The sequence below is a fragment of the Eulemur rufifrons genome, chromosome 11 (genome assembly GCF_041146395.1).
Source record: "Eulemur rufifrons isolate Redbay chromosome 11, OSU_ERuf_1, whole genome shotgun sequence".
In the NCBI taxonomy this organism is placed as follows: Eukaryota; Metazoa; Chordata; class Mammalia; order Primates; family Lemuridae; genus Eulemur; species Eulemur rufifrons.
In genome coordinates this window covers 3485191-3512309 of record NC_090993.1, presented here as the reverse complement: position 1 = coordinate 3512309, position 27119 = coordinate 3485191, and the positions used below count along the sequence as shown (strand labels likewise).

Below are 27119 nucleotides of genomic sequence, written 5' to 3'. Positions count from 1 at the left end.
AGGAGGAGGAAGAGGAAAAGGAGGAAGAGGAAGAGGAGGAGGAGGAAGAAGAGGAAGAGAAGGAGGAGGAAGAGGAGGAGGAGGAGAATGAGAAGAGTGATCTCTTTTAGGGACAAACTTATAAGCAGAAAAATACAAATTACAAAATAGTAACCAAACTTTCAACACAGTACAGGAGCCGTAGGTTAATGATACTTTCCTTTGATTACCAACCTATATTTTAAGGCAGAAATAACATGTCTGAGTCCAATTATCCCCCCCAAAATCTCAACGATGTAACTGTTTTACTTTTATAATAACAAATATTAATATTATATGGGAGGAAGGTAGCATATTATTGAAAATTTGTCCACTTAATCATAGCAACAGAATTTTCCCCCTACACAACATAGAGAAAACTTCATTATAAGATACATGAGATTAAAATTATTTAAAAAGAAACAAGAGAGATGAGACACAGTAATTCACATCTCAAACAGAAAGTATTTTAAAATATTTTTCATGAATATTAATAACACCAGTAATTAGCACTTAAACATTTTCCAACAATAGACATAATTTTCACAGAATAGCCACAGACTTAACACTAGGAATGAGGTAATAGTCATCATAAGGTATATTTTTATCTTTCAGTGGGTGTTAATATTTACAGTGTTTCACATCAAAAGAATCTGTGTACACTGTATACATGATACTACTGTAAGTTATAATTTTCAGAAGCATATGAAATAAACATGAAAAATTTCTCAGATGCCCTGTATGTTTTGAAATCAATTTTAAATTACAGACAAACCAGAATGCAACACTAAGATACTATTAATCAGAAAATCATAAAAACCTACCTTAAAGAATAACAATACGTTTGAGAAAAACTAGAAGAATTCTATAGCAATCAAACTAATGACATTGAAATTTTCAGAACTAGGTAAATTTTAAAACATACCTTAAAATATTCATGGCATAAATATACCTTTAAATGTGTGATGTAAAATTGTACTTGTTATTAAACTGTGATCAATATTAAAACAAACCCAAACACACAGCATGAGAGAGCAAGGACAGCAGATCCTAAGCAGTGCGGGGAGTGTATCTGATACATCGTCCCTATCCCAGGGGAGATACCAAGAATCAATCACTGCTCTCTTCCCTGGTCTAAGACAAACCCTCAGAATCACTTTCAAGAAGAACACTTCAGGTAGCTATTACCAACAGACCACAGATGAAGTGCCAAATAAAACTTGTCATCTATCCCTAACCTAGGATTTTAGTGACCCAAAACGTTTAAACGGATTTTTAGATAATCGTTTTAAAATCAGAAATGGTTATGCTTTCACATTATTTAGAATTCACTTAATCAGAAATGGATTCCAATAAATTTTTCACTTCAAAGTCAGGCTCTGTACTGAAACAACTACCACAAAACTTGATAAACACAGTGACAAACCTAAGTCCATTAGTAAGAAATAATGGGATATGCTGTTTTTTTGGTTTTTTTTTTTTGGATATGCTGTTTTCTTTTGAGAAAAGAAAGCATATTCTTTCTTCCAAGAGTATGTTTTGAGAGTTGACAAAGAACATACTCAGGCCATAATGAGAATAATGATAAAACAGAAAAATTAATACCCTTTTCAATATACACGATACATGTTTCTCATTCTCCATTCATTAAAGTAGAGGAGTGATCTAAGGCATTAAGGATCTTGAATTTCCCATCAAGGTTCTAGACATTTTAGTAACCAACAAGAAAATAAGAAGTAAATGACTGATTTATGCAGTTAGAAAAGATACCGGATGTAACACTCACTTTTGCAAAGGCTTCAAAAATGTCAAAGGAAGGTGGCAGCTGAGAAGCGTCCTGTATTTCTTCTCTCATGAAATGTTGAAATGTCATCGCAAGTTGCCTGAGGCCTTCTTTTTTATCTTCCGTCAGTTTGTTAATATCTTTTTTAAAGAGAAAATAACACAATCACGAAGTGAACTTTTAATGGATAATTTTCAAGTGTCCAATGTCGGCTGTTAAACCAGATATTTCCTGCCTTACATCCTATTCTGACAGCAAATACATATCTTTCTATCTTCTGACAACTACCATTCACGATACATGTGTTATCAAGTAAATTCTGCCAAACTTTATCTGCAATGGAAGATCAAACGCCTATTAAAAAAAATAAATGTGCATACAGATGAAAAAGCATTAAAACCAAAATCAGTAAGGTAGTATGTTACCAGATTTTCTATATCATCCTGTGCACACATACACATCATTATAAATTCTTATTAAGTCAGTGAGTTTAAGCAGACTTTTCCATCAGATAATTTACAACCAGGTCATGACTGATAAACAGAATCATCTCAAAGGCAAGAAGACAAAAAAGGAGAACTAAAGTGTTCAGATAAAGTTCAAATAGGCGAAATTTGTCATACAGAAAGTACATCACGAAGCCAACATGGACCAACCAAAGAAATCTCAACTTTAAATCTGAATGAACAAAATATGGTGCCGTTTCAACCCAAACAGCAGAAGATGGTTCTAAAGCTAATATAACCCCCTTAAAAATCAGTTTAAATCATCTCACAAATAGGGCATTAAAGCTAAGATTGCACAATTCAATTAACAACATTTGCGAGCATTTCACCTAAGGCAGTGTGTACGACACTGCTACTGAACAGGGCTCATGTTAGTGGTAAAACTCACGGCAAGAGATGCTAATTACCTAACAGTAACGTAACAAGAAAAAATGACTCATCTGTTCTCCATTAAAACTTGAAAAGATACATCAAGTTGCACCATGGCATAACTCTGTTGCTCACATCAGGTCTACATATTTTCTTTAAATTACTTGTTTAACAGAATAATTAACCTGATGATTTCTTAATAATAATTTATTAACACTGACATTTAGGATTCCATAATCATAAATCTGTACTAGACCATTTTCTTATTTGCCTCCGTCCAAAAGTGTTAAATCATGTACAAATTTACTCTATGAGCCCTGCCTAGTTTTAGGTGCAAGTTGTTTACAACCTCAGTGGAAACACTAATTGAATCTCCTCTTTGAAAGAACCCTAAATAAGCTTTGTTATGAACTAAGAAATAAAATAAACTGTTTTATAAAATATTATATTATTTCCTAATTTCTTAGTATCAGTAACAGGAAAGTAGGAACAGCTGTCAAATATTGGAATGGAGTGGAACAGAATTTGAAATCAGGCCGGGCACGGTAGCTCATGCCTGTAATCCTGGCACTCTGGGAGGCTGGGGCGGGTAGATTGTTTGGGCTCAGGAATTCAAGACCAGCCTGAGCAAGAGCGAGACCCTGTCTCTACTAAAAATAAAAAGAAATTAGCTGAACAACTAAAAATATAAAGAAAATATTAGCCAGTCATGGTGGTGCAAGCCTGTAGTCCCAGCTACTCGGGAGGCTGAGGCAGGAGGATGGCTTGAGCCCAAGAGTTTGAGGTTGCTGTGAGCGAGGCTGATGCCACGGCACTCTAGCCCGGGCAACAGAGTGAGACTCTGTCTCAAAAAAAGAAAAGAATTTGAGATCAGATTGACTTGAGTTGCAGCCCTAGTTTTGACACTTACTGAAAGAATACAGTCACTATCTCAGGTTTGAATAAAAAACTGCCGGACACCTCTCATAAACATATGAGGGTGAAGCAGAAGCTGAGAAAGCCTCCAATCTGCAATGCTACTTCTATTTGCTTTCATCTTAGCAAAGAAAGTGTTACTAGGCCAGGCACAGGGGCTCATGCCTATAGTCCCAGCACTTCGGGAGGCTGAAGTGGGAGGATCACTTGAGGCCAGGAGTTTGAGACCAGCCTGGACAACATAGGGAGACCCTGCCTCTACAAAACACAGAAAAATTAGCTGGATATTGTGGTGAGTGCATGCAGTCTCTGATACTCAGGAAGCTGAGGCCGGAGGATCACCTGAGCCCAGGAGTTTCAGGTTGCTGTGGGCTATGATCGTACCATGCACTACAGCCCGGGCAACAGAGCAAGACTCTGTCTCTTAAAACAAATTTCTTAAAACAAACAAAAAAACTTCCAGGTTGCTGAACACATGGAGGTGCTGGAAGGTGGTGTGTTCAGAAACGTCATGGAAGCTCCCCCCTTCATACCTTGCCCTGCCTATCTCCTCATCTGGCCGTTCATCTGTATCCTGCAAAATATCTAAGGCGTCTTACATCTATTATACAACATGGGGACTATAGTTAATAACAATGTATTGTATACTTGAAAATTGCCAAAAGAGTGTATTTTAAGTGTTCTTACCACAAATAAATGATAAAAAAAATAAGTTAAAAAATAATAAAGTATCTTACAAGTCCAAAAATTAGAAAAAAAAGGATCTGTGCCAATATGAGAGCAAAATAAAGCTTATATTTGCTTAACAGTCAGATCTGGACAGCCTTTTAGTCATCCCAAGAACCTGGGCTACATGGAAGTTCAGGAGAATTGTAACACTCAACAAGTCGTCTGCACTTTCCTTAATATCTAAAGGACCACCACAAACCCTAAAAACTCCCTAGAAACCCCCTGCCTTCCCCCATTTACTGCATCACTCTTCTGATATCAAAAAGAAACCAGGAGAGGAAGCCAAGTGAGGAAAGAAAGGAAAGAGAGAGGGAGAAACAGAAGAAAAATTATTTTGTCAATTGGACTAATGGTTATACTACCCTGCCTAAACTGGACATCTTTTATGGGGTTTTACAAACCCATATATGGCCAAAGCTACCCTGAAATAAGTGAAATAAACTAGTATGTCAGTTGCATATATATTTAAAAAAAAAAGTTTTGTTAGGTTTGTCTCACATAATTTAAAAAAATAGAAAAACAAAGTTAGAAATAAATCAGTTCACCAGCTCAGCAAACAAATGATAGGAATTTTTTAAAATGGGGATAGACAATCACTTACTTGACTCCAGGTCATAAAATGAGTAAAGCTTCTCCGATTCTGAGGGTGTTTCTTCCATCTGTAAAGGAAAGAGGGAAAACACCAATAACAATTCCAAATGCTTCAATATATAAACGAGTATGTTAGGGTATCTTCAGATATTTAAATGCAAGTCTATCAAAAAGACCATTTCCTATATATTCTTTCTCTTCATCACTCTTACTAGGGTTGAATTACTTAACAAATAACAACCTTAAAATAAAAATCTAACTTGCACCTTACTTCACCAGCTTAATTTCCAAATGCAAAATCCTTTTTACACGAAGTTTCCATACTTTTACATTGTTAAAGTCCTCTATAAAATTTTGTACTGGCCAAAGAAGTCAAGGAACAATAGGAAAGAACAGATCTGGAGCCTGCAATAGTTTGAGAGAGACACTCATACGAAAGCCTGGCAAATAACTCTGGCAACCTTCACCAGAGCAGTATTTCACAGACTCTACTAACTGTTTTGGCACTGCATGAAAAAGGGCTGAAGAAATCATTTCAATGAATTCTGGCTGTAAAAAAAAAAAAAAGATAAGCAATCTTCCATTTAATATTAATTATTATCTAATTAGTATCTACTTGAAAAGGCAACTAAAAAAAATGACACACTTGTCCTGTGCACTGATTCACAGTAGAAAAGTTATAAAGACAATTTAGCAGACATTACTAACATCTTAAACCCCCAACGTAGGACCTCCTGTCTCTATTCCCAGAAGGAGATCACAGGGCCTTCAAGAAAAAGCTGTGCATTTCTTCACTGCCAATGATTCCATGATTAACAGGAAAGTAACCAGTTTTCTGTCTTAAGATACTCTCTGGAATAATCCACCTTCTAGACACATGGGTATAATTTCGGCCTTCAGTATGAATAATACACGCATATCTCATTTTACTGTGCTTTAGTGTATTGTGCTTCACAGATATTGCAATTTTTACAAATTGAAAGTTTGTAGCAACCCTATATTAATCAACTCTATCAATACCCTTTTTCCAAAAGCATGTGTTCACTTTGTGTCTCTGTATCACATTTTGGTAATTCTAACAATATTTAAAACTTTCCTACGATTATTGTATCTATTACGTTGATCTGTGATCAGTGATCTTTGATGTTACAATTTTAATTGTGTTAGGGTGCCACAAACCACAACCCATGTAAGACAGCACACTTAATCAATAAATATTGTGTGTGTACTGACTGCTTGACTGACCAGCTGTTCCCAGACTCTCCCCCTGTCCTCGGGCCTCCCTATCCCTTGAGATGTAACAATATTGAAATTAACCCAACTAATAACTCTGCAATGGCCTGTAAGTGTTCAAGTGAAAGGAAGAGTTGTGAGTCTGTCCCTTTACACCAAAAACTAGAAATGATTAAGCTTAGTGAGGAAGGCATGCCAAAAGCTGAGACAGGCTGAAAGCCAGGCCTCTTACACCAAACAGTTAGCCAAGCTGTGAATGCAAAGAAGAAGTTCTTGAAGGAAATTAAAAGCTTTACTCCAGTGAACACCTAAATGATAAGAAAGTAAAATAGCTTTATTGCTGACACGGAGAAAGTTTTAGTGTTCTAGAAGATCTAACCAGCTACAACATTCCCTTAAGCCAAATCCTAACCCTGAGCAAGGCTCTAACTCTTTAATTCTGTGAAGGCTAGGAGAGCGAAGGAGCTGCAGGAGAAAAGTCGGAAGCTAGCAGAGGCTGGCTGATGAAGCTTAAGGAAAGAAGCCACCTCCATAACATAAAAGTGCAAGGTGAAGCAGCGGGAGATGATGGAGAAGCTGCGGCAAGTTATCCAGAAAAATCTAGCTAAGATAATTGATGAAGGTGGCTACACTAGACAACAAATTTCAATGTAGATGACTTACAATACAGCCTTATAGTGGAAGAAGATGCCATCTAGGACTTTCATAGCTAAAGAAGAAAAGTCAATGTCTGGCTTTAAAGCTTCAAAATAGGCTGACTCTCCTGTTAGGGCCCAATGCAGACGGTGACTTTAAGTTGAAGTCAAGGCTCATTCATCATTCCTCAAATCCTAGGGCCCTTAAGAATTATGCTAAACCTATTCTGCCTATGCTCTACAAATGAACAACAAAGCGCAGATGACAGCACATCTGTTTACAGCATGGTTTACTGAATATTTTAAGCCCATTATTGAGACCTACTGCTCAGAAAAGAGATTCCTTTCAAAACACTACTGCTCATTGACAACGCACCTGGTCACCCAAGAACTCTGATGGAGATGTACAAGGAGATGAATGCTGTTTTCATGCTTGCTAACAGCATCCATTCTGCAGCCTATGGCTCAAGGAGTAATTTCGACTTTTGAGTCTTATTATTTAAAAAACACATTTTGTAAGGCTACCACTGCCATAGACAGTGATTCCTCTTATGGATCTGGGCAAAGTCAACTGAAAGTCTTCTGAAAGGATTCACCATTCTAGATGCCATTAAGAACATTCATGATTCATAGAAGGAGGTCAAAATATCAACAATAACAGGAGTGTGGAGGAAGATGATTCCAATCCTCATAGACAACTTTGAGGGCTCAAGACTTAGGTAGAGGAAGTAACTGCAGCTGTGGTGCAAACAGCAAAAGAACTAAAATTAGAAGCACAGCCTCATGATGTGGCTGAACTGCTGCAATCTCATGAATGGATGAGGAGTTCTTCTAATGGATGAGCAAAGAGGGCGGTTTTTTGAGAAGGAATCTATTCCAGGTTGAAATGACAAAAAAGCATTTAGAATATTACAGGAACTGGGTTGATAAAACATTGGCAGGGTCTGAGAGGACAGACTCCAATTTTGAAAGAAGCTGTACTATGCATAAAATGCTATCAAACAGCATCGCATGCTACACAAAAACCTTTCATGAAAGGAAGATTCAATAGATGCAGCAAACTTTATTGTTGTCTTATGTTAAAAGAAACTGCTACAGCCACCCCAGCCCTCAGCAACCAGCGCCCTGATCATTCAGCAGCCACCAGCACTGGGGCAAGACCTTCCACCAGCAAAAAGATTATGACGCACTGAAGGCTCAGATGACTGTTAGCATTATTTAGCAATAAAGTATTTTTAAATTAAGCCATGTACATTGCTTTTTTAGTCATAATACTATTGCACACTTGCAACACAGTATAGTGTAAACACAAGTTTTATATGCAGTGGGAAACCACAAACTTCTTAAGACTCACTTTATTGCAGTGGACTGGAACCAAACCCACCATATCTCCAAGATATGTCTGTCAATGCAACTTCAAGTGTTTGTTAAATTAAAATCCAACCATATTTTATGAGTTTTATACTTACAAGTTTGAAGACAACTCTGCCAAGAAGTCGGACAGAGTCTGGAGGATATCTGGGTTTGCAGCTTTTAAGGGATTTGCATTCCCGCTTGTGGTGTTGCCAAGCTTTTTTCTGTTGAGACAAGAGCGGGGAGGACATACGAGACATAAAATTTAACTTTCATTTACACTGGTTTTGAACACTGAGAGTCATCAACATTAATTTCAACAGTCTAAATATAACTGCAAAATAGAAAATGGAAGCAATATTCTAAATCTGTAAATGATCCAGGATTCAGTCTTTGCCAAGCATGCAATTACCAGGCATGGACATCGGCACTTCCAGCCTCACCTCTGTCCTTTAATTTGCCCCCTGGTTATTACCTGGCTGGTGGAGTCCAAAGAAAGACCATTACGGCTTACTTACTAATGTATAAGATAGACTTTTAACTGATTAAACAGGTTTCAATTATAGACAGTCATTCTGAATATAAAAAGAAAATATCACTCCCAATTAGAAAATGAAACACAGGGTTCAGGAAAATCAAAATAGGGATCACAGTCTTTTGAATTTCTGCACTGCTACCAGTACAGAAATATCAGGACTGCTGTCATACCCAAAAATATAAAACCTTTTTGTTTTTAAAGAAAACATAGAAAGGGTGATTAGCTAAAATCATCAAACGTCCAGTTTGCCCAGCACTGTCTGGAGTATACCCACGTCCTGGCTTTAATATTAACAGTGTCCCTTTTCACTCTGAAAAGTGTCTGGTCTGAATGATAAATTATATGGTCACTTAACCCATGACCCTAGCCATGTGTTGGTGCGGCTAAAGAGACCAATGAGTCAGTCGCCATCTAGAGATGAATGAACGAAGGGGAAGGACCCTATCTCTGAGCCTACGATCAGAAATGCCATGGCTTCTTTGACATGGAATCATTTCCAAATGGAAATGAAATCCAGAGCCCTGGCGAGTGGGAGACAGCTAGACCAAACGTCTCATATGTTCTAGTCTAAAGAGTTGGAATTTCCATCACTGAAATGCCTGATGCCCCTACTCATTCTTATTTCAAAAATTATAAATCTGCTACCCAACTTCTGGGCCTATAAAACCCTCTAGGACGATCTCTCCCATTTCCACTTGCGGCACAGATGCACAGCTCAACCAAAAATTTCAAGAGTCTTAGCTACTTCAAAACTGTAACTCAGATTCAAGTTCAAGTCAGCGTTTTACATGGAAAGACTGCCCGTGTCAAGTTGCTGGGTGACAGCTTGGTCTGTCTGCTGTTTCCGAGTAACTCAAACTGTGGAGACATTGTTTCCAACAGATGCTTCACTCTTCCCATCAAATCTTCTCACAGTTGCCTCACTTCCACTATGGCAACCTTCTTAAAGTGCTCTATGTAACTTCTTATAAAAATCATTTGTACTTCACTCACTTCTAAACAAGACTGAGCTGTTTCAAAGCAAAGATGTGTACGAAATAAGGTTGCAAAAGTAGAAACAGAAAGTGCTATAATTATGGGGAGTAAAAAAGGAAAGTCCTCTAGCATTTACTTAGCATTCTACACTGTGCTAGACACAAGGCTAAGCAATTAACAAAGGACATTTCATTTGATTTTCACAATAATCCAAATGGTAGGTATTTGTCCTTACATTAAACATGAAAAAAAAATCGGGCTTAAGAGCTGGGATTTAACTATTACACTGCCTAAACATAAAAAGGGAGAGTAAAAATCCTTAGTATGATGAACATGAAAGCTAAATAATTACCGTGTTTGTGAATTACATTTCTTTGAGTTCCTTTACAGGCAAAGCAAAAAAACAAAGTATAACGGCTAATATAATTCTCACCTGACAGAAAAGAAAAACTCATAGCCTTACCAAATATTAAACCACAGGAGGACTTTATCCAATAATACTAATCAATATACTGGACCAGGGGTGGGGAACCTACGGCCTTAAGGCCACATGTGGCCTTCTAGGTCTTTAAGTGCAGCCTTTGAATCCAAATTTTACAGAACACATCCTTTATTTTTATTAACACATTTTTGTTCAACTTTTGTTTTTATTTTCTTTTTAAAATGAATGTATTTAAAATACCAAAGAATAAAATAAGTTTCAATAAAATAATCCTCCCAGATTGACCAGCATCATTAGAACATTGGTACGCCAAAAATTGACGGCAGCCATGCTCATGATTTAGTTCTAACTTCCCCCTGCCTGACTAGTACCACTACTGCACCATCCACAATCGCAAAGATGTGGAAACAACCCAAGTGCCCATTAGTCCATGAGTGGATTACTAAAATGGGGTATATGTATACCATGGAGTTCTACTCAGCCACAAAAACCAATGGTGATACAGCACCTCTTGTATCATCCTGGATAGAGCTGGAACTCATTCTACTAAGTGAAGTATTACAAGAAAGGAAAAACAAGCACCACATGTATTCACCATCAAATTGGTGCGAACTGATCAACGCTCCAGTGCACATATAGTAACATTCATCAGGTGTCAGTCAGGCAGATGGGAGGCGGAGGAGGGGTGGGTACCTACACACCTAATGGGTGCGGTGTGCACCGTCTGGGGACGGACACACTTGAAGCTCTGACTCGGGTCGGGCAAAGGCAATATACGCAACCTAAACATTTGTACCCCCATAATATGCTGAATTAAAAAATTTTTTTAAAGACAACAATAAAAAAAAAAGATGGCTGATTTCTACCTCTTTTTGCTGGAGCTGATTTTGGTAACTTATAGGATTGCCGCTTTACTTGAAGCTCTGATGATTGTTGCTTCTCTTCTAGATCAGCACAAATTCTCTTAAATTTTTCTTTCGCTGATCTCAAGACTGCATGAATGGCTTCAACTTCCTTTCTCCTAGCACTGGGTAATTTCGCTTCCACTTCCTCCGTGCCCTCCATCAGCGCATCCTTTATAAAGTCTGAAATGTGGCCAGCGAGGGAAGCCGGGCTGCCCCCCACTTGCCCCCCACTGGACCCAGAGACCGGCCCAGGCCGGAGCAGAGGCCCCAAAGCCCGGGCAAAATCGCTGCGGGTTTGCAGAACCACCAGGTCTGCTCGGAGAAAAGCGTCCAGCGCCGGCGACGATCCTGCCAAATGTTCTCTCACCCTGTGTCCCTGAGACTATTCCCAAACACTCAGGATGTGACAACACAAAGTGCGTTTCCTAGGCAACGCCAGCTACGGGGAGGGGCGTGGGGTGGGGGGTGGGGGGCTCCCACCAGCAGCCGGGCTCCGCCTAGGAACGCGCGGGTCTGCAGGGACTTCGCCAGGGGCCCCCTCTAGTGACACGGTCACCCACACAGGGCCTTCGGCTCGTTCCCACACTTCCCACCTCCAGGCTGGGCCACTTCTTTCTCTGCTTTAGTGACTGTCCCCAGTTCCCTGCCAACGCGACACCAGCCGCATGACACCCACCCTAAAAGCGGTGGCGGATCCTCAGCGTCTTTTGCAGAGATGGGGTCTTGCTATTGCCACGTTGGTCTTGAACTCCTGGGCTCAAGCCATCCTCCCGCCTCGGCCTCCCAAAGTGCTAGGATTACATAGACGCCCCAGCTACCGCGCCCAGCCTATTTTTTTGTTTTTTTTTTTTTTAAGAAACAAGGTCTCTCTCTGTCACCCAGGCTGGAGTGCAGTGGCACAATCATAGCAGCCTCAACTTCTGGCTCAAGTGATTCTCCGGTTTCAGCCTCCTTGTGTTCATCTGGGCAGCACGTACACTAAAATCGTCTCAGCCTCCTGAGCAGCTGGGACTACAGGCACACGCAACACACAGAGAAGTCAGATTTTTAGGGCTGACGATATGTATTAATATAAGCCTGTTTTAGGTGTTCATAGATACTAAAATAGTTCCAGTAATATGTCATGTTCTGAAAAGCTCAAAATACTTGAAAGGTGTATGCTATGGGCTGAATGTCTGTCCCCTCCAAAACTCACGTTGAAATTTCATTATTGGATCAGCATGCAGAGGTGAGACCTGTAAGAGATAATTAGGCCATGATGGCTCTGCCCTTGTGGGCGGGATTCATGCTGTTAGAAAAGGGTGAGTTCGAGCCCCTCTTGCTCTCTCTTTGACTTTCTGCCATGTAATGTCATGGCAAGAAGGCCACTGACAGATGCTGGCATCTTGATATTGGATTTCCCAGACTCCAGAACTGTGAGCCAATAAATTTCTGTTCTTCATAGATTACCAGTCTGACCAAAACAGACTCAGACAAACGCTTACCTATAGAGGAGCAAAGATAAGAATTATATCCAACTTCTCAGAAACTATGTAAGAAAGAGAATACAGTAAAATAAAACACTGAGGGAAAAAAACCCACCAATCTAGAATCCTGTACCCTATGAAATTACCCTTCAAAAGCAAAGGGGAAATAAAGACTTTCCCAGACAAACAAAACTGAAGGAATTTATGGCCAGTAGTCCTGCTTGCAACAAATGTTACAAGAAATTCTGTAGCAGCCAGGCACGGCAGTTCATGTCTGTAATCCCAGCATTTTGGGAGGCCGAGACAGGAGGATCACTTGAGGCCAGGAGATGGAGACCAGCTCAGGCAACATAGCAAGACCCCATCTCAAAAAAAAAAAAATTTCGGCCGGGCGCAATGGCTCACGCCTGTAATCCTAGCACTCTGGGAGGCCGAGGTGGGCGGACCGTTTGAGCTCAGGAGTTCGAGACCAGCCTGAGCAAGAGCGAGACCCCACCTCTACTAAAAATAGAAAGAAATTATATGGACAGCTAAAAATATATATAGAAAAAATTAGCCGGGCATGGTGGCGCATGCCTGTAGTCCCAGCTACTCGGGAGGCTGAGACAGGAGGATCCCTTGAGCTCAGGAGTTTGAGGTTGCTGTGAGCTAGGCTAACGCCACGGCACTCACTCTAGCCTGGGCAACAGAGTGAGACTCTGTCTCAAAAAAAAAAAAAAAAAAAAAAATTTCAAATTAGCTCCTACTGAGGACGCTGAAGCAGAAGGATTACTTAAGCCCAGGAGATTCAGCCTGGGTGACAGAACAAGGTCCTGTGTCTCAGGAAAAAAAAAAAAATTAACAAATAAAAAGAAATTCTGGCCGGGCGCGGTGGCTCACGCCTGTAATCCTAGCACTCTGGGAGGCCGAGGTGGGCGGATCGCTCAAGGTCAGGAGTTCGAGACCAGCCTGAGCAAGAGTGAGACCCCGTCTCTACTAAAAATAGAAAGAAATTAGATGGCCAACTAAAATATATAGAGAAAAAAATTAGCCGGGCATGGTGGCGCATGCCTGTAGTCCCAGCTACTCGGGAGGCTGAGGCAGTAGGATTGCTTAAGCCCAGGAGTTTGAGGTTGCTGTGAGCTAGGATGACGCCATGGCACTCACTCTAGCCTGGGCAACAGAGTGAGACTCTGTCTCAAAAAAAAAAAAAAAAAAAGAAATTCTGTACAGAGAAGAAAAATGATAAAGTTAGAAACTTCAATCTACATAAAGAAAGAACATCACAGAAGGAATAGTGAAAGTAAAATAAAACTTTCATTTTTCTTATTCCTAACTGATCTAACAGGTAACAGTTTGTTCAATAGAATAACAGCAACAATGTATTCAATTCATGATGATTAACTGGATGTGCAGCCAAGAAAGGATGGGAACCAGAGATGACACTGTGGCAACTCAGACTGCTGGGTGACTGGTGACACTGTTCACAAAGGTGGGAAAACATGTGGAAGCAGGTTTAGGGAAAGATAACGCACTTAGGTTTAGCTATTTGGCACTGGAGACACCTGTGCAACAGCCAAGTGTGGCGGTCAGGAGACAAGAAGTTGGAGGGGGAGTCCTGAGAATGACTAACATACAGATGCCACTTGCAGTCATGGGCACAGACGAGATCACTCAGCAGGCGAATGTAACGTGAGAAAAGAAAAGCTCAGGGCCCCAGATATTTGTGGAGGTCCAAACCTAAATGTGATCACATCGTTTTAAACTTCATATAGTATTCCCTTCGTGTTTACAATTAGACACAAAGCTGACTTCTATACAGTACACTTTAGTGCATATTCTATTAGTCCGTGGCCTGGCACAAAGCTATTTATGAAACAAACAAAGCTTGGCTTCCTTCCTTATCACTGCTTTGGGTATGGTATTCTAGAAACCAACTTACTAAATCACTCTGTTAAGTGCTTACTAATGTGGGATTAATTTTCTACCCATCAAAAATGAATCAAAGCATTCTATAATAAAGCATAAAATGTAAACCCAAAAACATGATTCACACTTGTAAAGAGGTCTATAATTATCAATAGAAAATAGAGCATCTCTGCTAATAAAGTACTTTTTAGAAGTTTATAAACTGCAATTTGATGTAGTACCCCGTCGCTTACTTTGCTCAGCAATTAATTCAACTAGATATGTACATATTAGGAATCCAATTAAATCCAGAAAAGGTGAAATAATACTTGGTGAATCTGCTTGAAATTGATTTACTTGCTATCAACATTGCTGCCATTTTTTATTTTGAAAATGCTTTTTTATAGAAAAAATTTAATGTGCTCTTCCTCTTCGATCTCACAATCTGTGATGTTCTGATTATACCAATATACAAAATTAGTTCCCCCCTATTAAATTATATGACAGACACTGCATAATAAGATATAGACAGAAATACAAAGCCATTAATGACAAAATAGTTTGTCAATATCAGACACAGTACTGTACCCAGCAGTAAATAAATATATATGTAGATATGTACACTATATATGAAGCATACACTAACTGTTTGTTGTGTATCCTCTACCCACAAAAGAGACACACAGGGATTACCTCTGAAAAACAGAAATAGGAGTGGGGAGGGAGACCAGAGAAAGACTTTTACTTTTTACTCTGTAAGACTCTATCTGGTGTTAATTTTTATATTGAAAATATCCTTAGATTGCTATGTTTAAAAATGAAATGTGGGCCGGGCGCGGTGGCTCACACCTGTAATCCCAGCACTCTGGGAGGCCGAGGCGGGTGGATCGCTCAACGTCAGGAGTTCGAGACCAGCCGGAGCAAGAGCGAGACCCCGTCTCTACTAAAAATAGAAAGAAATTATCTGGCCAACTAAAATATATATGGAACAAAATGAGCTGGGCATGGTGGCGCATGCCTGTAGTCCCAGCTACTCAGGAGGCTGAGGCAGGAGGATCACTTGAGCCCAGGAGTTTGAGGTTGCTGTGAGCTAGGCTGACACCACGGCACTCACTCTAGCCCGGGCAACAGAGCGAGACTCTGTCTAAAAAAAGAAAAAAAAATGAACTGTGAATACCAATGGCACTGATACCATCCTGTGGGCACAAGGGACCTATTACACCCTGCAATACCCCAGTAGCCTCTCTCAGACAACTCGTTGATACCAGGGCCCCTCACATCAAATGCTAAGCCCGTGAACCAAAGTTATGTCCCCCTTGGGTATATATATTGTAGATCTTATGCTACAAATTCACATTATCTATATCAATTTCCATTCCAAGTGCTTTTGTCTCCTGTTCATTATTGTTCATAGTTTAGTTTGTCAGTTTAATTTTGTACAGCTGTGTAGGTGTCCACACTAATTACAATGTTTACCGCCGTATCTTAAGGTTGAGATAAAAAGAGCAATTTAAATGCATATGTTCTGGCCACTCTTTGACTCCCACCTATATACACATACAAACCCACTCCCTCCACACACACACAAACACATACTCTAGCTGGTGTTACATATATCTTTCATCTTACTAGCTGTTTTCCCATTACCTTTACACAATATATCTGACAATGACGTTATTATTGATGCCACGGTAAACAGCTAATACATGTAGTAAAAGTACATGCACTATACCCACCCACCAAATCTCCTCCACTCATTCTAATCAGATAATGATTTTTTTTTTCCTCGCATGTACTGCAAAAAAGAAGCGGCAGCATTGGAGAAAAATATTCATAAAAACAGGGGAAAATAAAAGTAAATGTCTAGGTTATTGAGATTAGAAAGGAAGTTCACCTAGAAGATTTGTGTCAAATCACATAGTAATTTGTCAGTTCTATAAGTATTCTGTTTAATATGAAGTTCCTGGAAACAGGTAGCTCAGTTTCACATGAATAAAACAGCGAAAATGTCACCATAAAACAGCCTTTCTGGAGTTTATACTGTAGAAAAATCATGGGTTTGTTTCATTTTTTGCTTTTTGTTATTGCTGTTGCCAATGATCTTACATAAATCTGGGATCTTTCTGTCAGAATTTTTTATTGACAAAATGAGGTGAAAATAATTCAATTATTTTTAACATTCCCTGTCCTATTTTAATTGGAAAGTATTATTCTTAACCTATTTTTAAAATTTATGCTTCGTGTTACTTGGGGATAAAGTACATCCTCATCAAAACTAAAATAAAAGCCAAGAAATGAAAGAAGAATACAATAGATAATGGAAAACTAGACCTGCTCAGAAGGTTAGAGCAAGAACAAAATTTAGGTTTAAAAGGGAAGTTAAATGTCTGACTACCGGATCTATTTCTCAAACTCCAGAGCCTACTGGCCATAGAATATTTGGCACGTTGCTTGCCTGTCCATTCTCAGTATCCTCATTAGTAAAATGAACATAGTAATGGTGACCTAATTCTCATGAGCATCTTGTAAAATCACATGGAATAAAATAGTGCCTGGCACATAGTAGACGTCTAAGAAACATTAGCTCTTATTAGTACAGATTCAGAAACTGAGGCCCAGAGAGTTTGTGTTTTCCCTGAGATAATTTAACTAGCAAATGGCACAATAAGCATTAGGACCTGGGACTCCTGATACTTTTGTACATTTCTTTTCCATTAATATCACTTTATTTGTAGTCTGAAGAAATTGCTTTCAAAGGAGAAAGTGAGATAACAGAAAATCCCTCAGATAAGCAGGGTCTAGGTTTAAAAGGAGGGAAGAAGGAACTCTGGATGTGTGTGCGCACACACTCTCTCAAGAAACAAAAAAGATGAGTGGAGGGTAGTGGGCAAGTGACACAGACACAAAAACCTCCAATTAGATTTTTTAATATGATGTCATTCATTAGAGCATAATTACATTTCTTATTAAATGATTAATCATAAGGTTAGAAGAAAAGGTCATGTTGAATGTTAATTATACATCCTTTAAGGAATTTCAAAGATGTTAACAAGGGTACTTGTAAATTAACTCAAACTCCTGGCAGGCAATTTGGTATTATCTTTAAAAATTCAAAAGGCACATATCCTTTCACTAATCAATATGACTAGAAAGAATTTATCCTACAATTAATTTACAGCAGTGTGCAAAAATGTGCAAAAAAGGATCCTGGGTGCATTATTGGCAATACTGGAATACATTTAAGCATTCATTAATGGGGAAATTATGATTATGGGGCATTCATAGAATGAAACATATGGGATGATACAAAATGTTCTTCCAAACAGATTATTAAGTTGAAGAAAAAAATCAAGGTATATAAAAATTTGTGCCAGATTAACCTATATCTGTTTTTTTTTTCTTTACCCTAGGATATAAATATAGAAATATGTTTACACATGCAAATGCTAAAAAGACACATGAGAAACTTAACAGTGGTTATCTCTGAGGAATGAAATTGAGGTCAAGAAAAACATGGAGAAAAATAGACATTTACTTTCACTAAGTAGACACATACACACATACACATAATTGTCACTCATATACATGTATTAATTTTAAAGTTGAAGGAAAAATAACAAGCAAAAATTAGTCAAAGATTGTTAGGAAATAGAAATAGGCCAATAGGTATGATGAAGAAAATTCAAATTTAAGAATAAACAATGTGAAGGTTTCACTTACATATAGCTGAACATTCTTACCTGACACTTAGCACTACAGTATTTGGCGACTCGGCATTGAGAACATCGCATCAGCTTTTCCTTCCTGTTTAAAAAACGACAATAATTCCACGTTAGGGATTGAGTGAGAAACATACTATATGATAAAGAAAGAAAACATAAATCAACATTGACGCCATTATGTTCTGCCCACCCCATGTGTACGATCCCCTAAGATTTACATTTTCACATTGAGGAACATCTTCTTTCACCTTCAATGTGAGACATTTACATAAGAACAACTGTTCTCTTTTAAAATTGTGGTAGAATATACATAACATAAAATTTACCATTTTAACCATTGTAAGTATACAGTTCAGTAGCATTTTGACCTTGTTGTGCAGCTATCACCCCCGCTAATATTCTTTTTGACATAAATTTAAATAAAACACAAAGAGACTTCCATTTAGATAAAAAACTTCACTTCATAGAGATACTGATCTCTCCATATGAAATTCAAAAGCCAGTCCATAAACTAGTTGAAAATAGTCTGTACCCTTCAAATATAAAAATTTCATCTTAAATTACCGTACAGTTTAATTATGAATATACTCTTTCTGAGATATGATTTTAAAATTCCACTAAATTCAATTAGTATTAATACAATACTTTAGACATGCTGAATTGAGATGCTTCAAAGTTATCTTCCCCAAATCACCTGAGTAACAAAAAAAAAATGCAGAAATTTTTAAAAACTTGAAAAATAATAAATCTGATGGTAAAATTAATAGTCAAAAAGAGCAGCTAGGACTGTGGATAGTTTCAAGGTGGCCAAGGGCACTGAAACACAAATTATAATACTAACATCAATGACAAAACAGAACTCTTCCTAAGCACTTCTGATGTGCCAGGCACTATACGAAGTACCTTTATATCTATTATCTCACACAAAACTTGAAGAAGTTCTATAAGGTCAACAGTCCTATTGTGCACACTTTAGAGGTACTTCAATACATTTGTTTCAAGAGATTAAAAAGTAGGTGGAGGAGTATAAGCTGACTAAGGAATCATACCACAAAGTATATGTCGCAGGTAGTGCTGAAAAGGTAAGGACAGAATTATATACAGAATCAAAACCTGAATGCATCGGGTACCTCGCTCAGAAAGAACAGCAGTAAGGTATGGGGCGTAACTCATGAGGAGAGGTTAAAAGACTAAATAAAGGACAATCAAAACCCCCAAGTACAGAATTCTAGCTGCCAGATATCAAAACCCAAGCCAACAAACCAAATCCAAGCAATGTGGCCCTAACGTTCTTGTTTTTAACCACCACATTATACTACTGCTCTTAAATAACAAGAGATAAAAATCAAATCTATCCCAAACAGCATACAAAGGTGGGATCAGAAGGATATGTCAGACAAAAAAGCCTGTGTAATTATACCAGTATCAGAAAAAAAGAGACTTTAAAGTTAGACACATTATTAGAGATAGAAAAGGTCAATACACAATGATAAAAGACTCCACTCACCAAGTGTTATGTACCTAGTAATAAATGTACCTGGTATAAAAATATATAAAGCACAAGTAACACATCTAATAAGGAAAAAATGACCAATACATAGTAAGTTAATATATTTAAGGTGCTTAACGTACTGTCTGGACTATATTAAGCACCATATAAGAGTTAGCTATTACTATAAAAATATATTATAAACTCTCAGGAATTCATAGATCAAGCAGATAAAGAATAAACAGATTTATAATTTATTTGCACCTGTTATTTGAATGTATATTCATGCATTCTTTTCAAGCATGTATTGACCACAGGTGGCCCACATACTAGACCACAAAGGAAATCTCGAAAATCCCAAAGAATCAATATCATATAGAACTGAAGTCCCCAACCCCGGGGCCGAGGCCCAGTCCCAAGCCCATGGCCTGTTAAGAGTATCACCACCTGAGATCTGCACCACCTCCCCACCACCCACGGCACCCCATCCCCCCACCCCCTCATCCTCCCACCCTCAGTCCATGGAAAAATTGTCTTCCATGAAACTGGTCTCTGGTGCCAAAAAGGTTGGGGACCACCGAATCATTTTCTCTAGCCATAAGGGAATTCAATTAGAAATCAGTAACTAGAAACCCAGTAAAATTTCATATGCATGAAAATGTATTTATTTATTTATTTTTTGAGACAAGAGTCTCACTCTGTTGCCCTGGGTAGAGTGCAGTGGTGTCATCAAAGCTCACCGCACCCTCAAACTCCTGGGCTCAAGTGATCCTCTTGCCTCAGCCTCCCAAGTAGCTGGGACTATAGGAACATACCAACATGCCCGGCTAATTTTTCTGTATTTTTTTTTTAGTATAGATGGGGTCTTGCTCTTGCTTAGGCTGGTCTCAAACTCTCAAACTCAAGCAATCCTCCTGCCTTGGCCTCCCAGAGTGCTAGGATTATAGGCATGAGCCACCATTCCCAGCCTGTATGGAAATTTATTAATAAAAGCATACTTCTAGATAACTCAAGGATCAAAGAATTATTATTAATATAATGGAGATTAGCAAATATATTAGAACCCAATAAAGGGAAAAACATCAAAACTTGTGAGAGAGAGCTAAAGTAATCCTTACAAGAACATTTATGGCCCTTTTTTTTTGTTTGTTTAACAGAGTCTCGCTTTGTTGCCCGGGCTAGAGTGAGTGCCGTGGCGTCAGCCTAGCTCACAGCAACCTCAAACTCCTGGACTTAAGCGATCCTCCTGCCTCAGCCTCCCGAGTAGCTGGGACTACAGGCATGTACCACCATGCCTGGCTAATTTTTTGCATACATATATATTTTAGTTGTCCATATAATTTCTTTCTATTTTTAGTAGAGACGGGGTCTCACTCTTACTCAGGCTGGTCTCGAACTCCTGACCTCGAGCGATCCACCCGCCTCGGCCTCCCAGAGTGCTGGGATTACAGGCGTGAGCCACCGCGCCCGGCCCATTTATGGCTTTAAATGTTTATGTTGAAAGAAGAAAAGCCATCTTCTCTGAAGAGGTTATTGGATTGGGTCACTACTGGAACTAAGTACACCACCGAAAATTCTAATTGCCAATGGCCAAAAGATGGATCCTTTAAATTAGAATCCAAAATTAAAATAAATATATATATATACATATATATATATTTTAGAGATCTCTTATTCTGAAAAATTGACAGAATGGTTCAATTTTTAAAGGACATATAATAGTGTTATGGCTAGCCTTAAAATTCTTCTTTAGGCTATTTTTCAATTAGCCTATGATAAAACTGGCTTTGTTATAAGTCATTTCACTTAAAGTCACAGTTTCCAAGAACCTACTGACGATGTCAAGTGAGGACTTACTGTACATACGAAATAAAAAGAAAAGAATCCAATCACCCAGAAAAACTAACACTGTTAAATCAATACAAAAAGTATATAAACAATTTTCTTTTTCAAGACCATTTTGCAATTCACTTTTACCACTCAATATGATTATTTGCCCCATGTCACTAAATATCATTAAAAATTTATAGTAAAAGATATCTACCGCACATTGAGTACTTCTCATCTGCCAAGCACTATATTAACACTTTGCCTAAGTTATTTCATCCTCACAAAAACCTGTGAGGAAGAGGAAGATACCATCATGCCCATATTACTGATAAGCAAACTAAGTGTTAATATTTAATGATATTAAGGATCACGGGATAAATAAGCATGACAGTAGTTTTTTATTATGAAGTCAATTTTATAGAAGTTTTATCAGGCAGAAACTAGTGCTATAGGAACTCTCTCCCCAAATCAATAAGCACATGTCTATGAAAAAGAGATTTTGGGGATACAAAAACTTAATTAAAGGAAGTGCGCAAACATATTTAAAGCGAAGTTGAAAATCGTGACATTGATGTGACTCAAAAGGAAAGCCTCACATTTGACTACTGTATTGGAGAAGGATAATTAGAACAACCTGCAGCAGCACAGTAGAGCTTCACAAAAAGTTAGAAGTTCGTAAATCCCTTTCATAATTACAGGATTTGCGCTTTCTCATCTGTGACCATCTTTCTGAATGTGCTGGTGTACCCTTTCCTCTGTATTTTCCTGAGACGAAGAAATCCCTTTGTGAATGGAACCCCCTCGGTCCCATGGGTTGTAAGACTATGTATGCCTATTGCTTGGCTTAGGACCATTGAGAATTATACACACCTGTTAGTGGGGAGAAATATGGTCCTCCAATCTGGTCACATTATGCAGAAGCAAATTATAGGTGACCCTTAATCTCTGCTTTGTGTCTCTCCACTTGGCCTGCCATTCATAGGCACACGCACATTCCAGACACACGAGGAGAAGCTTTTTATCCAACCCTTGGAAAGAGCCGACTAGGAAGCTAATGGGGAAAATCTGTAAAGAGTAATTATTGTAGGTAACACTCATGCTAAGGTGGTTCTTTCTTCGACCTCATTCATGAAAGTGTACTTATTAAAGTCCCAAAATACCTTTGTTTCAAAGGTCACTTCACCTATAGGGTAAAGACATGGTTTGCAACAATGCTGCGAAGTTTACAGTGACTCCAAGTTATCTCATTTCATACTCTCAAGAATCCTGAGAGAAAAGAACCATCATTCACTGGACTGATGAGCAAATGGAGGCTAATTTAAAACAAGGAAACTACCGTTACCTACTAATAATGACTTCTATGTAAGAACTGGCCAGGTCACTCCTTTTCTGATATCATTGGAACTTTCCAATCTTCAACAAATCAGAAAGCATTCTAGTGGTTCAAAAAAGGCACTAAAACCAGTACAAAGAATGGCCTCTCATTTTCCCTAAATTAACAACGCTAACATTTTAGGGTCTAATAACTTTTTTTTTTTTTTGAGACAGAGTCTCACTCTGTTGCCCAGGCTAGAGTGAGTGCCGTGGCATCAGCCTAGCTCACAGCAACCTCAAACTCCTGAGCTCAAGCGATCCTCCTGCCTCAGCCTCCCGAGTAGCTGGGACTACAGGCATGCACCACCATGCTTGGCTAATTTTTTTTTATATATATTTTTTTAGCTGTCCATATAATTTCTTTCTATTTTTAGTAGAGATGGGGGTCTCGCTCTTGCTCAGGCTGGTCTCGAACTCCTGAGCTCAAATGATCCGCCCACCTCGGCCTCCCAGAGTGCTGGGATTACAGGCATGAGCCACCGCGCCCGGCCTAATAACTTTTAAATCTTATAGAGAATATACTTTTCTAAAGCCTTCCCATCTGAACAATTAAAGTTTGACATTCAAGACAATTAACTATGTTATGGTGAAAGTATCATTTATAAAATAATAATAGTGAACCTTTACTGGGTATTTATTTTTGCTAGGTACTGCCTAAGCACGTTGCACACATAAACGTGTTTAGTGTTCACAACAATCACATGAGGTATATTTTATTATTATCCTCTTTGTGCAGATGAGCAAATTAAGGCAAACTTGCCCATTAACTTGCACAGCTAATTAGAGTCAGAGCCAGTATGTAAATGCAGGTAGCCTGGCTCTAGAGCCCATAGTCTTAACCCTTATATGTTATAAGACCACCCAGAGAAGGTCAAATAGATTATAAAACTTAGTTTGTATTGTCACCTAAGAATGAATTAAAGCTGAGTTTCCAAGCCACTCTCACTTGTCTTTAACCTATGAAACAAAATTTAAGAAGTCATTCACAGGATGTTTGTGAGGATCATATGAGTTAGCACATCTTGCCTTGGGAAGGATGGTTTTTCCCACACTGTGCACCTAACCACCATGTCCACCGACCCTCAAGCTACCTTCTCTACCTTCCAGGATTCTCGTCTACCAACTTCTCACACAAAATGCTCCAGGTTCCTAACTTCAGACTTCAAGCTCTCCTGTGTTTCATTTTTCTTATTTAAATACAAAAACTTGTGGTAGCTCTACTTTGGGTTTTATATATTTCTTATGGTTGTTTTTGGGGTTTTTTAATTCATTTTTTGCATTAAGTAACATTTTGGTTTACCTACACATATTTTAGCATGAGAAACTTTATTCCTCTTGCCAAGCAGTCACACTGGTTTCACCAAGGAATAAGATTATAATAAGTATTGAACAGAGTTTAATACCTTTGACTTTGATCCTCAAATTGGACATTTCTCCATCTCCAAGTACAGTATAATATTCACCAACTTCTCTAATGGAACTTGATACATGTTGGATATTAAGAAACCCTAGAATATAACTTCTCAAAAGGCAACAGTTTCCCATAGAATCAATACACATGTAACAACATTAAGAGGCAGCCTCCAAGGAAAGTGACTCAGCAATTGAGATTAATTTAATTAAAGTGCTTCAGGTAGATAACAATCTAATTTTAAAACACTTGGGAGAAATAAACTCTAACTCCTTTCCCAGACAAACAGGGGTTTTAGCCAGTCTGGGGCAAGGGAGGTTGGGCTGCTGTGGTGTTAGGGAAGATGGTGCATACTTCCTAAAAGAATTTGGAAAAGTCTTGTACTTTTCTGACATTTGTAAGTTGTTATCTTAAATTTTTATCATAAATTTAATGGAGGCATGGATATCATTTCCAGTATACTATATATGTACTTTACATACACTATATACTTTACTACATATATATTATCATTGCAGCCCTGAGAGCTATAGATTTCACTCATTTACTTAACAAAATATGTCCACCAAACAATCTAATGGCTACACCTTTCCTCACTGTCAAATCAATAAATCAAATCAAACTTACTTGCTGTCAGAAAGTTCCCTTTTGAATTAAAATAAAAGTGCTAATCGTCCCTTCTTGCCAATCCCCCCTCAATCCTCACCACCATCACAGACAGACAAAAATCAATTTGATTCTACAGAGATAAATAAGGTGTGCGGCCCTGCCACCGTGCTTGTCACCTGGATGAAACATCTATGATTTGCACCAAAGTACTCCTTGCCTTGCTATTTTCAAATTCTCACCCAGAAGCTAAGAATTCTTAAATGGACCCTTTGTTGGGTGAACCAGAGGTTTTCACTCCCTGAGGCAATCAGCTATTTTGAGAGTCATGCTAGGTGAGAAGCATGGCTGGCTGTCTTGGTCAAGGGGGAGAAAAGCAATTTGTGAATGGAGAGGTAGGAAAGAAGGCTCAGCCTCCTGCCACAGGTGCGCTCAGGCAACCATATTAGCAATGAGTAGATACAGACATTGAGCATCTAAATACCCATAAAACTATTTTTGCAAAACGCAAAATTCCTGGAAAGTCTCCATGAACCCCCAAACATTTCTATTATGCCCCACTTTGAAGACAACTCCTCTATAAAACAGCTCCAGAGAATTTAAAAGCCTGGCATGCATAATGCAGAAGCTGTCAGTCATAATGTTCTAAACACAGAAGTCGAATCAAGATACCAGGCAATGCGCCCAAAGCCTGAGGATAGGTAAGTTCATCACAGGGATGCAGAGCTTGTATTCTGGAATCAAAAAGTCTGAGGTTTGGATTCCGGCTCTACAACTTACTAACCACATGACTTTGAATAAATTTCTTTATCTCCTTAGGGCTTAGTTTCCCCATTTTTAAAACAGGAGTGGTAGTGACAATGATGCTGGTGGTGCTGGTGATGTTATACATACCTGTACTTCACTGAATTGTCGTGAGGGTTAGATGAAAAAACATAAGGCACTTGGCACAAAACCTAGCATGTAGTGAACATTTAACAAATGCTAACAGAGTAGGAAGGTTCACGACATTAGGCAGGGGGGTTACCCTAGGGTGAACCGCTGCCCATTTTTGCCAGTAGTTACGGCTGTGAGTAAGAAGAGGGCTGTGAGGGGCATGAAGCAAACTCCACAAAAATGCAAACATATTACTACCAATTACAGGCCTGTCCTAAGTCCCTAAAATTGCCTCCCATGAATGGAACCTCAATCAGAGTACAGTTTAGGGCAGAATATGGGAAACGTCCCCTTCTTACTATTGACCCAAGGGATAAACAGCACTAATAAAATTCTGCTATTTTTTTAAGCCCACTCTCAAATCTTTATCTGAATTCCAAATTGTGCTGAAGGTGCCCAGAGTCTAATAGCATACAGACACAGTTAACAACAACAAAGAAAACGGACTCAAGAGGGCCGAGTTAGAAAACCCCTACAGCTGTTAAGACATAGTTTTTTGCAAACCAAGAGATTAGAAATTTAATTTGTGTGAGCATGGAGGGGACTTCCAGCCATTTGCCTGAGAGAGCTTAGTGGAGATAAGAACCTAATTTGCCTGAATGACCCAGACTTAATTCTACAAACATTCTCACTTCTGAAAGGGGCCTGGAGCTTTGCCTTTGAGTGGACATCCAAAAAAAAAAAAAAAAACCCTAGAAATGAAGGAATTAATAAACTCATAAAAAGTAATTTTACTAGACATCTTAAGACTGAAAACCACATAAATGCATAACCAAAGAATTTCCCACAGATCAAGTTCATTCAATATTACAAGCAGTTAATTCCATTTCATACTTTCTTTACTAGAACTTGTTTTTTTTTTAATCTTTACCTTCCTCCCATATATTAAGGTGAGTCAGAAGACCCAGGATGTAAATGTATCAACTGCTTCTAAAACTAAAGACCAAATAATGAAATAGTGAGAGGACACTGCATCGTCTCCCGGTGCTTTTGTGGGAGCAGAGCCCAAAATCATGGCTCATTTTACCACCAGCCAAACTACGAAACACAGTGTATCACCACATGTAGCAAACAGCAAGTAAGCAGAGAATCAAGGCATCACATTGCTACCAAAATAACGTTACCTCATTTGTCCTAAAGACAACTCTAAAAAAAATTCTACTTATCTAGTAAGAAAAGGTGTGACAATGTACTATATATAAACAACATAATCTTTCAAAGAGTGTTAAAAATCAAAGGCTATATTATTCAATAAAGTCTGTGATCCGGGAGAGAAAATGTACTGATCTTTAGCATAATAAATGGAACTTTCATGTTGGAGACACTAAGGTGCTGTTTTGGTAACACCCATTCAAGGCAGCTCTTTGACTTTGCAGCATCATCTCTATGAGAAGTTTTATTTCTAA

General features: G+C 38.6%; 1 protein-coding gene across 3 annotated transcripts in view; it reads right to left on the bottom strand.

Annotated features, from left to right (window-relative positions):
* The window catches only part of SMYD3 (SET and MYND domain containing 3), a 393664-nt gene that overhangs the window by 330318 nt on the left and 36227 nt on the right, over positions 1-27119 (bottom strand). For all 3 annotated transcript variants that reach the window (XM_069484635.1, XM_069484636.1, XM_069484637.1), the window contains exons 2-5: positions 18086-18149; positions 8249-8356; positions 4922-4979; positions 1805-1941 (exon numbers count right to left, since the gene is read on the bottom strand). In XM_069484635.1, the coding sequence (XP_069340736.1) occupies positions 1805-1941; positions 4922-4979; positions 8249-8356; positions 18086-18149 (367 nt within the window). The remainder of the gene's footprint in view (positions 1-1804; positions 1942-4921; positions 4980-8248; positions 8357-18085; positions 18150-27119) is intronic.